General features: G+C 41.6%; 2 protein-coding genes across 3 annotated transcripts in view; both read left to right on the plus strand.

Annotated features, from left to right (window-relative positions):
- Positions 1 to 13709, plus strand: part of LOC311302238 (uncharacterized protein) — a 55986-nt gene that overhangs the window by 10884 nt on the left and 31393 nt on the right. The gene's annotated exons all lie outside the window — the stretch shown is intronic.
- Positions 388 to 9695, plus strand: LOC311302102 (uncharacterized protein). 2 transcript variants are annotated; one of them, XM_084427706.1, is made up of 3 exons: positions 388 to 1802; positions 8467 to 8557; positions 9321 to 9695. In XM_084427706.1, the coding sequence occupies exons 1-2, from the start codon at positions 412 to 414 to the stop codon at positions 8534 to 8536; spliced, it is 1461 nt and encodes a 486-aa protein (XP_084283832.1). In that variant the 5' UTR covers positions 388 to 411; the 3' UTR covers positions 8537 to 8557; positions 9321 to 9695. The 2 variants fall into 2 exon arrangements, with proteins under 2 accessions (XP_084283832.1, XP_084283833.1); XM_084427707.1 differs by having other exon boundaries at positions 8470 to 8557.

A 13709-nucleotide genomic window follows, 5' to 3' on the forward strand; every position in this document is an offset into this window, starting at 1 on the left:
CCCTGGTTCCTGCGGTGTAAACACACCGAGTACCACCACAAAGTGCCTAGTTCCTGGGGAATGTTCCTGCGGTGGAAACGCGGCTTAAGTGACATAAGCAATTTGAGCGATCTAAACCCAAATTTATAAAAAAAAAATAACATGGTATTCAAATAATATAAATAATATTTAAACATAATTACATTTCAAAAAGTAGGTGTCACAATATGCCAATATTGTGCATTTTAATGTTCATATCATGTTAGATAAGTGTGTCATTGATCAAACATATTTATAAAAGACAAATTATTGTCATATTGTATAGCAGTTGTCTGTTACATCTCATTCCATATTTCTCTCTTTGAAATATTTTGATTATTTAGAAAGTTATTTATTAATTTGAAAATTTGTTTTTCTGTCATGTAAGACCTGATGGAAGAGAGCGAGGAGAGTGAAGAACTGAGTGAAGTGGAGGAGGAGAGTGAAGAACTGAGTGAAGTGGAGGAGGAGAGTGAAGAACTGAGTGAAGTGAAGGAGGAACATCATGTCAAACCTGGAGGAAAACCTCTGAGTTGCTCAAAGACTAAAAAGACATTTTTAAAGAAAAGAAGAGCCAAGAAATCTTTCACCTGCACTCAGTGTGGGAAGAGTTTCACAACCAAACAAAGTCTTGATGTTCACATGAGGATCCACACTGGAGAGAAGCCGTTCACATGTGATCAATGTGGAAAGAGTTTCAGTCAATCATCACACCTTAATCTTCACAAGAGGATCCACACCGGAGAGAAGCCGTTCACATGTGATCAGTGTGGAAAGAGTTTCACACACAAAGGTAATCTTGATCTTCACAAGAAAATCCACACCGGAGAGAAGCCGTTCACATGTGATCAGTGTGGAAACAGTTTCACAGCCAAACGAAGTCTTTATGTTCACATGAGAATCCACACTGGAGAGAAGCCGTTCTCATGTGATCAGTGTGGGAAGAGTTTCAGTCAATCAGCATCCCTTAATGCTCACATGATGATCCACACCGGAGAGAAGCCGTTCTCATGTGATCAGTGCGGCAAAAGATTTACCTGTGAATCACACCAGAAGGCACACCTGGCGGTTCATACGAAGGAGAAGCCACATTCATGTTCTGTGTGTGGAAAGAGTTTTTCAGTGCTGCAATATTTACATAAACATGAAAAAATACACACTGGTGTGAAAGAGTACATGTGCTTTGAGTGTGAGAAGACTTTCACTAAACCAAGCAAGTTAAAAGATCACCAGAGGATTCACACTGGAGAAAAACCTTACATGTGTTTACACTGTGACAAGAGATTCAGTCACTCATCAAATCTGAAAAGACATGAGATGAACCACACTGGAGAGAAGCCTTACAAGTGTTCACACTGTGACAAGAGATTCAGTCTGTCATCACATCTGAGATCACACGAGATGATCCATACTGGAGAAAAACCTTACAAGTGTTCACACTGTGACAAGAGATTCAGTCACTCTTCACATCTGAAAAGACATGAGAGGATCCACACTGGAGAAAAACCTCATAAGTGTTCACACTGTGACAAGAGATTCGGTGAGTCAGAACAACTGAGATCACATGAGAGGATCCACACTGGAGAAACACCTTACAAGTGTTCACACTGTGACAAGAGATTCAGTCACTCATCAGCTCGGAAAAGACACGAGAGGATCCACAGCAGAGAGAAGCTGCACACGTGTGATCAGTGTGGAAACAGTTTCCCTTTTAAAACTCACCTGAAGCTACACCTGAAGATCCATGCAGTGGAGAAACCACATCACCACAGTCTGAGATCACGGTAAGTAGTTCATCTTTATGTGCTGAAAAAGAAAAGCTACTTTTCCACCTTCAGAAAAGGTTCCAGTTGTGTTTCCACTTGAGCCTGGTACGGCACGGCACAATTACAAAACGTTCTCGGCCCTGAACTCTCAGCACACTTGGCTAACCGTGCTGAACCGTGATAGTTTAATGTGTGAAGTGACATCGCCACTCACGATTGGTCACTTGTCTCTTGTCTGTCTATGTGACACATAAGCAATTTGAGCAATGTGTTACGACCTCTTCTGAATCGCAACAAAATAAGGGAGTCAGCACACACAGCCAATTAATAAGTGAATTTATTTATCAGTATAAGACTGAACAACATTAAAGATCAGTATAAATGGTAATCAGTATGTCAGCAGATGTGTGCAAAGGTGTAGCATTTATGAAAGACAACAGTCCAACTATTCTCAGTCCATGAAACCTCCAAGAACAACCAGCAGCCATATCACCCTGTAGCCCAAGACTGGTTGCCCACTGAAGCTAAGCAGGGCTGAGCCTGGTCAGTACCTGGATGGGAGACCTCCTGAGAAAAAACAGGTTGCTGCTGGAAGAGGTGTTAGTGAGGCCAGCAGGGGGTGCTCACCCTATGGTCTGTGTGGGTCCTAATGCCCCAGTATAGTGACGGGGACACTATACTGTCAAAGAGCACCATCCTTCAGATGAGACGTTAAACCGAGGTCCTGACTCTCTGTGGTCATTAAAAATCCCAGGATGTACTTCAAAAAAAGAGTAGGGGTGTAACCCCGGCATCCTGGCCAAATTTGCCCCTTGGCCTCTGTCCATCATGACCTCCTAATCATCCCCATATACTGACTGGCTTCATCACTGTCTCCTCTCCACCAGTAAGCTGGTGTGTGGTGGGCGTTCTGGCCCAATATGGCTGCCGTCGCATCATCCAAGTGGATGCTACACATCGGTGGTGGTTGAGGAGATTCCCCCCTTCTATGTAAAGTGCTTTGAGGTCTCAGAAAAAGCGATATATAAATATAACAAATTATTAAAATTATTAACCATCATCCCAAAGGAGATGAGACAAAAGGCGGCGGTGATCTCCCATATCCCTCACATCTCATGAGTTCTCCGATAGCCTCTTGACACAAGACCAAAGGTACAGAGCAAACAAAAACATCCCCAATCTCTGCACTCTCTCAACCCCACACTCCCATCTCTTTTATAGAGCGTCATGATTCCCTTCAGGTGTGCAACTTCTCCCTTCAGCCAATCACCTGCAACTCAGAAATAACGAGTTACTCACTAAAAACAGTCACAAATGTAAATCCAAATTTATAATAAAATCAAAAGAAATAACATGGTTCCTGTGCTCACCAACCATGTTATTTTTTAGATGCGTTTTGTCCATAGTTATGTTTTTCAGTGCTGTAAATTGACATGATTGAGCACACAATTGATCTATAATTATCTTGGTTGGTGATTATTTTCATGATCGATTTCATCAATTCCTTCTTGCAGCCCTAGTTAATTAAAGGTTGTATTGATCATCAAAAACAATTTAAGAAAATTAAACATGATACTGAAGAACACAGAGGTTGGTGTTTATTTGAGATTTACATTGTTTCAGGTCAAGAATATAAAAAGACATTAAACTAATTAAAATTGAACATTGAACTTTCTTGATTTTGTCATTTTAGACATTCACGTTGGGCTGGAATATTCAGACGCTAATGATGCTATGCTTTTTTCTTCAGATAATATTTCTACTATTTGCTTTGCCCTTTAAAGACAAGTGCTGACCAGATATAAACTTTGAGCTGCTGCAGATTCACATTTAAGAGCATTTGGTGGCACTAGTGTAACCAGCATTAAATATTGGAATTACTTTAAATAAAACATTAGCATTTCATTGACACTTTGATTGAACTACACTCTAAAAAAACACTGGATTAAAGAATTTTATGCAAGGCATCAGGCGTTTACATCATGTGAAAAGACCGACGTGAGACTCGTTTAGGTGACTCACATCACGGCTCTGTATGTTCTTTTCTTTGCATTTAAATAAACAATATTTAGAACAATAACTAATTTATAGATACAAAAACGCACCAATTTGACGGAGCTGCACTGCTCTGTACTGCTGCGGTTTGGACCAGCTGTAGTTTGTTTATTATGCGTGCAGGGCAACCACCCATAATAGCATTACAATAATCTAGCCTTGAGGCCTTCTAGTCTTCTAGTCATGAACGCATGAACAACTTGTTCCGCATTTGTCATTGAGAGCATATGACGTAATTCAGGTATATTTTTTTAGATGAAAAATGCAGATACTAGACACGTGACTTTCAAATGAAAGACTTCACCGTGAGACTAACGCAATCGTCACTTTTTACTTGCTCTCACGCCACACAACCATTTTCTCACGCAGAGAAAAATCGCGAAGCAAAGAGGACACTGACACACCGACAGACAAGACCGAGAAGGTTACTATTGCAATGAAACAAATTCTCAGCTCTCAGATTCTGTCGATTTAATTACGAAATTCAAACAATAAACACCGTTTTGGCGCTTGACAGATCGCTGACAGAGTTCAAGCGGCATCCCAGCAAACACATTTACGTTGTGGCAACGTCTCTGGCACGTTGCATTTCTGCTATGGCAATGTCGCTGTCTACGTGCTCGCAACATTGTAACAACGTAGAATTGTAAGACGTGACAGGGCTGTAGCAACGTTGTTGCGCGACATTCAGCAACTGAGAGACGACGTTCTGACAATATTTTTATATGCTGCATTTTGTTAGATAATTATATACTTTTATAGTTTATTGTTTATCTATATTTTTATTTAATAGGGCTATCAACACCTGCAAGTGTAGCCTACACTTTGAAGAGTAAAAATGACAAAGTTTCGTTAATTCAACTTTATTAAAACTGCATTTAATCAAATTGCACTTCCAAAAGTCATACATTTGTGAAAAAAAAAAAAAAACGAAATAAACGAATATACAAATTTATTTTAAGTATAATAAATAAAACATAAAAAGCAAAGGCAGATCAGAACATTTAATGAACAAAACCGGGTCTGTTTGGCAGACAGTGGCCGAAAGCCGGTGTCACCGGGGAAACATCCACAAATCCAGAGGAGCAAAGAAAATCAATATCAATTAAATAGCGGAAAAATCAAATGACAAACTTAACAGTGCGAGCGATGCTACATTAATCACATTAGAAATTAAAGTTGTAGATTGTGTTTGATAGCTAAACGCAATACTCACGTATCCTTGCTCGATGATGAATGAGAACACAATGAGCCCAACAACAGGTGGTTGGAATTAAAGGCTGATTTTCCCGCTTCAGGGCAGTGACGAGTACATAATGTAGTCCAGTGGTTGTCCTGACACCGTTGGCACAACCTTAAGCAATGGCCCTGAACGGTGGTTTAATGCCAACATTGTGACAACGCTGTAACAACCTTCACTACACAACGTAGTTATAGCAACCTTTTGGCCATGTTGTTAAAACGTTGTTAGAAGGTTGGCTACGTTGCGCCAACGTTCTGTGTTTGCTGGGATGTGAACCGATCATCTGTTACTCTTTTCTACTAATTAATTGTAGGCTAAATAAACACGAATGATCAATAGGTAATTTGAAAGATACAGTTCAACTTACTGAAATTAAATAAAATCGATCAATCAGTGTTTTTCAACTGCGGAAAGAGGACTATAATAACAGCTGGAGAACAATAGGCTATGTCACGTAACATTACATTTACCTCTGGAAATTCATTTAATGACCATAGAACATTAGTTGGACTTTAAAATAATTGCTGTAGAGAGGAGTATTTTGCTAAATATGATAACTATACTACATATTTATTATATTTTTACCTATATCATTAAAATATTATAATGGTGTTATTATAAAAAAACGCATTATATTTAATTTGAGATGTTATTTTTAACCTTTAATAATAATACCAGCTGACAGGGATTTAAATTTACATGTATCTACTGTACCTAATATTTATCCAAAGGAATCGATATTGAATCAAGATCAGAATCAAATCACAAGAATTGAATTGAAATTGTGAAAGCAATAATAAAAACAGTAGCATACCAGTCATTGCACCATGTAAACATTGTGTTGTCACTAAACTTAGTAAAATTCTGTTTAGTTACCAAATGTTTTGACAATCACAATACATGTGACATGGTGGCGACCGGAGAGCTTCGGTGTGCTGAAACACAAACATCGCGCTTGTAGCATTCGAGACGGGGGGCGCGCTGATCACAGCAGGCAGCCTGCCCGCGCTCGACTCTCTTACAGCGGGTTGCCGAGGGAGAGCGAGCGGGGAGAGCCCCGTAAGGCTTGTCATGTCCGTGAGTGAATGTGGGCGTGGGACAGCGGGCACATTTACTGCACTGAAAACACTGTCGGCTTGAGCTGACTGTATGTGCGTTGGTTTTGTTTTTACAGAAACCAAGAGACATGCAGTGTGTAGTGTTTGTGGGCACTGGGTCGTGGGCACGTTCACTACATTTAATCCACAATCGACATCGAGTCGATTTTATGTGTGCGAGCCCTTGAATATGGCGGGCTGTGCTTGTGTGTAGGAATGAACACTGGGCCGTGGGCATTTTTGCTACACTCATAACACCATCGGCCGCGATTACCAGAAAATACACTCTTTATTGGGAATTATCTGGGTCGCCGTAGAAACTGCGTTTGTGTGCAGGCAAACGGCTGTGTTACCGACTTGTTTTCTGCAAAATACACTGGGAACAGTCGCATTTTCTGGAACTGAACGAGCGAGGAAGTTTTGGTGGAAGTCTGGTTGCGGTGAGACTTGAACACCGTTGTCACGTTTTGCGTCGGCGTTTGTTTGCAGGCGTGCATGTATTATAACAGGCTCGTTTACTGCAATATTTATATTTCCAGTCGCTTGAACTTAGAGGGGACTGAGAAATGTGTGAGAATGGATGTTGGTCTGGCCTCGGTGGGACTAAAAACACTCTTCTCTCCTATAGCCGGAGAGCAACGCGCGTGAACGGGGCGCGGGGTATCTTTCTTGTAACGTAAGAAAAACTAGCCCGCGACCGTCCGCTTCTGATATCCCTTGTGAACGGCGCAGTTTGCGCGGCACAACCAAAGGGAGAGAGAGAGAGAGAGAGCGGGAAGAGGGGCGAGTAGCCAGAGAGCGTCATGTTTTGCGTCGGCGTTTGTTTGCAGGCGTGCGTGTAATATAACAGGCTCGTTTTACTGCAATATTATTTTTCCAGTCACCTGAACTTAGAGGAATGTGTGAGAAATGGAAGTTTGGTCCGGCCTCGGCGGAACTAAAACTCTCTTTCTCCTTTTGCCGGAAAGTGACGCGCGAGAGGGCGGGGTAGCTTTCATGTAACGTAATGAAAACTAGCCGCGTGAACGCCGCAGTTTGCGCGGCTCGAACAGAGGATTTGAAACAACGCCATTCCTCGTCATCCATGATGGAAGCGGCGGCAGACGGCGGCCGCTGTCCATCAGTGAGAAACTCGGGCGAAGCGGGCGGCTAAGCTGGCGGGTGAACTGGCGAGCTTTAGCAGGTGGAGGAGGTTCCAGGACCCGCTGAGCACTGCGCTTTTACAGCGCGGCACCACAGCGGGCGGAGGTGCAGTCCCGGTGAAAGATGCCAGGCGAGACCTCAGAGTCACCATGGGCATCAGCTCGCAGTGAGGGCAGCCGCCGTCGGCGAGCGCGAGAGCTGCATGTTTCTCACCCAGGCAGGAAACGCGATGACATGGCGGTCCCCGTTGCTGAGTGGCGGCGCGGCCAGCGGCTTCAGATGCAGTGGCTCGTCCCGCTGAAAGGCTTTCTCAGACAGCGCAGATTCTTCTCCGGATCCAGCGATGCGTGCGCTTGGCTGAAGAGATGAAAAATTAGGGAAATCAGCCTACTTATAGACCCAGACCATTCCTGTTTCGCCCCTCTCGATAGGTTGCTGCAGTTGCCGCAGGGCAGCCATTAGGCAGGCGAGCCGCCTTGCCTATGCCTGCATGCTTCTGCAACGCGTCTTGCACTATTTCAAAATTAAGGATAATCTTTGGCTTCAATATCTCGAGATATTACGCAGTACGAGAGAACCTCTCGTAAGAGAACTTAGGATTTCATCATCGCACTCTTAAATCTCATTCTTTCCTCACTTTCTTTCTTACTGCAACTCGTATGAATTTGTGTGTGTGTTTGTTAGATATTAGTTCTATGTAATAGAATAATCAAGTCTTGTTTGTATTTTAAAGAGAAGTGTTCTTGTGTTATGTGCTTGTGTTATCATGATCAGTAACGTTGGGCCTTTCACTCCGGAGACTGTAAGCGGGATCACGGTCAGTTGGTACAGTAAATGAAGACGGCCATGTTCATTCTTACATCCAACAACAAAACACCTCAGTCGCTTAGGAGACATTCGTGTGTACAGCTGCTCCGGCGTCGAAACACTGGCGGACTGTGTTTAGCTCACTCAGGGCAGGTCTACGCTAAAACTGCTGTGTTCGTCAAACACCGTGTAAAAGTGAATTTTGCATAACAGGTGCCCTTTAAGTCACATGATCAATGTCACTTTTTTTAAACATGATTAGCCTAGTTCAGAGTCTGAGATATTAATTATTCCTCTCGCATCATGTCTGTTAGAAATTAAACTTGTTTGTTTTTAGCAGAACTACCAGAAAGCATCTGGAAGGAGAGGACAGAGAGAACGCCAGTGATCCAGAATCTGCAGAATGAAACACACTGAAGAACAAAGAGGTTGGTGTTTACTCTTGATTACTCATTCATTCATCATGATGAAGAACATGCTGATGCTCACCAGATTTACATTGTTTCATGTCCAAACTAGTGATTTATAACACAAATCATCTTCATGACATTAAAATAGAGCGTAATCGTGCTCAGCAGTTGTTGACCAGATTTGATGGGATTAAATTGTCTTTTGAAGACTGAATATTGACTTTGAGCCTCACTTTTGGCGCTTTTCCATTACCAGTACCAGCTCGACTCGCCTCGTCTCGTCTCTGCTCGCTTTTCGCTGTTTTCCATTGCAGATAATACCTCCACAATAGTACCTGGTCGTCATAGCGACGCCGCAGGAAACTGCCGTGACTTAATCTTCTACGCGAGACCTCTATTTTACTGTCTATGCGTGAGACACACCCGCGCTACCCACACACACAGGACAATGGAGGAAATTGAGTGTATTCTGTTTTTGTTTTTGCTGTTTTTTATTCAGGATACTCCGTCTGGCGCGTGCAATGATGACGCAGTGAACAGTGATGATTCTCTCTGACCAATCAGCAGTCTGCCGTGTTTTCACGTCACATTTTAGTATCGCCTCAGCTCGCTTAGAACCTCGCCGGAGGTGGTACGAAAAAAAGTACCAGGTACAGGTACAACTTTTACACAGTGGAAAACCAAACAAAGCTGAGCCGAGTCGAGTCGAGGCGAGCTGGTACTGTGTAGTGGAAAAGCACCATTTATGTCACATTCTCACTTGATTTAATGTTTATTTTAGATCTGATGGACGTGAACAAGAAAGGAATAACGGAAGCCAAAAAATCTGTCTCCTGCCCTCACTGTGAAAAAACGCTTCACATGGAAAAGTCTGAAGGTTCGCATGAGAGTTCACACTGGAAAGAAACTGTGAAATGTGATCAATGTGGGAAGAGTTTCACTGGAGCCTCCATTCAGAAATCAGTTCTGCCTTCTCATTCTGAAGAAGAGCACCGGAAAAATACACCGGAAAAAGCTTCTATGTTCAGGGAGCTGAAGAAGAGGCCGTAACACTTTGAACAGAGACATGAATCTGAAGTTAATTTTAACATGTTCATTGTTTGAGATCTGTCTCTGTTTGTTTTCACTTTTAATTAAACTAATTATTTTATCAACAGCTTATTGTTATTGTCCAATTTTATTTGCATGAGGAATAATTTCATTATTTCATTATTCATTATTTTATTTTTCACAAAATGACGTTTGCTTCTGGGGCTCCCCAAACACAGAGCATTCCCCTTACATTTGGTTCCTGTTTGGTTATTGTTTTGGGAACTAAATAATAATGTTCTAGGTTTTTTTTCTTGCAACAATAAAATAACTTGGGATGGGCACGAGTACTCGAGTACTCGTTCGTGACAGCGATGATGGATCATGAAAACAATGTTAGCACTGTATTTGTCTTGATATTTGTCTATTTTTCTGATTGGTTAGTGCAGCATTTGGGGCGGTACCTGAGATCTGATTGGTTATTGCAGCATTTGGGGCAATGTGTTGAGATCTGATTGGTTACTGCAGCATTTGGGGGTGGTACCTGAGATCTGATTGGTTATTGCAGCATTTGGGGCGGTGTCTGAGATCTGATTGGTTATTGCAGCATTTGGGGCAATGTCTGAGATCTGATTGGTTATTGCAGCATTTGGGGGCGGTACCTGAGATCTGATTGGTTAGCGTTAGACTGCACCCCTTTTCAGACCGGCGAGATAAAGGGAAACTGGATTTGAAAGGCAGTGATGCCTGGAATCACTTTGATCATGAAATATAGTTAAGTGCAAAATGTGCAGCGCCAGTCTGTCAAATACTTAGCATTATAATGAGAACACTATTGTAATCGATTAGAATGTTGTAAATGATCTGTGCTTTAGTTGCCCGTGTATCAGCGTGCTGTTAAGGGAATCCACAACGACAGTTATACATCAGACTAGAGCGGTCAAGTTCTTGTGTGAATTCTTGCCCTTTTGTGCAGATGTTAGTTGTAAGATTTACTTTTATTTTGTCGATCTGATTAATCTCATATAGGAAGTGTTTGGTTAAGTATCCGAACTAGTAGACTTTACTAGAAAATTGCGTGTAAACTGGTTCCACTAATCCATTTTAGTTTTTACACGGGGTCAAACTAAACAGGTTAAGTTGTATTAAAAGTGATCGCAATGACACGTCTTTTGGATTTCCAAATTCGGGGAACAGAAACAGTCTCTATATGATGATATGTAGGTGAAAGAGGCTCTAGGTGATGGGATTTATCTGACCTGGGTGACGCGAGGCCGCTAGCAGACGGTCGGTTTAGCCAGTCTGTCTGCTTCCTGACCTGAGCCCCAGCCCCAGATTGTCATGTTTGAGCGCTAAGACTATGTGCCATATTACTAGAGAGAAGAGCAGCACCATCCCAGGAGGGATGAATACCATCTCTTTTCAACAGGTCAGGTCTGCCCCAAAAACTTTTCCAATTGTCTATGAATTCTGTATTATTTTGCGGACACCACTTAGACAGCCAGCCATTGAGTGAGGACAGTCTACTAACTATCTCATCACTCCCGCGAACAGGAAGGGGACCAGAGGGGACCAGAGCCAATTACAGTGCCTGACATCATACTTGCGAGTTCACACACCTCTTTAATATTAATTTTGGTGATCTCCGACTGGCTGAGTCTAACATCATTAGTGCCAACGTGAATAATAATCTTAGAGAATTTATGATTAGCATTAGCCAGCACTTTTAAATTTGCTTTGATGTCAGGCGCTCTGGCTCCCGGCAAACATCTAAGGTTAAAAATTTAACAGAAAAAAGTTTTATTTGCTGAAGCTCGTAAGGCCAGACGTGAGTCTGATCAACTTCGGACGAAAACACGGATCAACATCGGCAGGGCATTTGAATCATGGAGAAACCTCTGCTTTGTTTTGGATATAAAAACAGACCCGGAGTTGGCTTTCATTCTATTGGATGACCTGTGGATTTTACCTGAGTTTCTAGCATGTTGTGTGATGCTTTCTCCGGTGTGTTGCGTCTCAGTCTGGCCGGTACCCAAGAGAGCACGAGCACTCGCTTGCTAACTTATTGGTTGCAATCTGAAACATCACCGCGAGAGGCCGCTGAAAACTACATATAGCTCCTTTAATAAAAGATTAATTTTATTAAAAAAATGTACTGAAAGAATGAATGAGGTGTTTAAACACCACTTCCTCTTTAAAAAAGGTTTAAAGGTTTTAAAAGAGCTTGTGCAGCCGCTCTTGAGAAGCTGCGCTGGCTGAGTTCTCCGGCTACTCTCCAATCGCTCTTGCAGTAGGGGAGAGTTACCATGGTAACTGTTTATTCTTGTTTTAAATACTTCCACACATGCTAGGATGACGAAACTTAGTGTATTTACTAGTTGCCATATCAACACTATATAGAGAAAAAATTGCGCCAAAATTATGGGGTTTTTTTTGGAAGATATCCATAGACATTTATTAAACCATAGCAAGAGTACATTTCTTAAGTTAATTTTTCATCTCTATTTTTTGTGTTTATTTAAAATTAGACAAATCTGATATTATTTTAATCTCCAATATGTTATTTAACAGTTGAGATAGTTATTTAATGATTCGCTAACTAGCAGAAGACACTAGCAGGGTTTAAACCCCAGTTGTGCAGGCGGGGCATGTTGTAACACTGCGTTACAATGTGCCCCTATTAGAAATATGCTATTATATTCTATACTTTTATTAATTTTATTGAGAAAACGTGAGACTGAGAGTCTATGTTCAGAAATGACTAATTATTTATTTGTTTTGAACTATGTTGTATAGCTGTTTTCATGTGTTTGTAGTCAAAACTCAAAAAATGAGAATATTTAATTATTAAAAATTGTATTTTTTTTATTGTATTTTATTTAGATTTTTTTTTTAGTTTGTCTTGTATATATATTTTTCATTAGATCAGATAACATTTTAAGCTGTCCAATGTCATGTTACAATGTACCCCACCTATGGGGCGCATGTTGTCACATTTCACTTCCATTCTTTCGGGGTATATCCAGAAAAAAGTATATACTGTATTTATAAAACAAAACCACATAATTGTACTAGACATTTGGGAAATGAAGGTGGAAAAAAATAAATACTCTGAACCATAAGTAGATTTACACAAACTGAGAAAGTCAAAAAGCGTTACTTTGTGCCCCGCTCTCCCCTACTTTGATGGCATACGTCAGTCACGTGGCGTTGGCGCTGTATCCAGGGGGTCAGGGTTTCATATTACTTTGAAGGTACCCCCGGGAGCCGCCATTGGCTAACAAGCCTTCACCTGCTGTTAGCATCCCATTGACTCCCATTCATTTTGGCGTCACTTTGACAGCGAATAACTTTACATCTGAGGCGTTTTAAGACTCCATTTGTCCATTGTTTATTTCTAAAGAAACACGACAATGTATAAAAGGCTCCATTACCTTGTATCTTACGTTATGGCCCCGTAGAAGCAGATTTTGTAAAAGTAGGCTAACGATTGCGTCATACCAACGCGACTCTCTGTCGCACAGTAGAGAGATTACCATATGGACAGGAGGAGAAGCTCGCGGGCAATCGGGGGGACATGGAGGCATAATGTCCGATAAAGTCTAGGGAGAAGCCCATAGAGAGTCATGAAGTTGTTCCTGCTCCTAGCTCATGGACAGCTCCTACTCACACTCTCCGTCTCTGCAAGATTCGGAAGGGAATGGTTCAGATTTCGCTCGGCACAGCTACTAGAAAACTTACAACTGTCAGGCAGGCTGCTCACGTCACATCCACGTCGTCAAGCTCAGTTTGAGTCTGCGCAGTACGCTCGGCAATCAGGAAATGAGGGCTTCTAATGTGCTTCACTTTTCTCCGTTGAAGTCTATGGGGTCGCTGTGTCCAGTTTATATACTGTCTATGGCTGTATCAAGTCGGACAAAATTTCTAACCGGTGTGGTGAACAAATGAGTCCGAGCTGCGTCAATAGCAGAGGAGAAAGACTGCGAAATTTAAAAATACCACTGTTATTGTGTCACAAAATGTAGTTTTAAGAGTTTCACAGTCGAGAATGTAGTTGTTTGAAGCTAAAATATGTTGTTTATTTATAAAATAAAAAAAAATAAAAAAAAACACTAACAACGAGAAATGTTTAATTTCACAA

Source organism: Rutilus rutilus (genome assembly GCF_951802725.1).
Source record: "Rutilus rutilus genome assembly, chromosome: 1".
Taxonomy (NCBI): domain Eukaryota; kingdom Metazoa; phylum Chordata; class Actinopteri; order Cypriniformes; family Leuciscidae; genus Rutilus; species Rutilus rutilus.

Excerpts from the sequence above, each read along its gene's own strand:
- LOC311302102 (XM_084427706.1), top strand. The coding sequence starts at position 412 with ATGGAAGAGAGCGAGGAGAGTGAAGAACTGAGTGAAGTGGAGGAGGAG. Across the intron at positions 1,803-8,466 it reads CACCACAGTCTGAGATCACG|CAGAACTACCAGAAAGCATC; the intron begins GTAAGTAGTTCA and ends GTTTGTTTTTAG.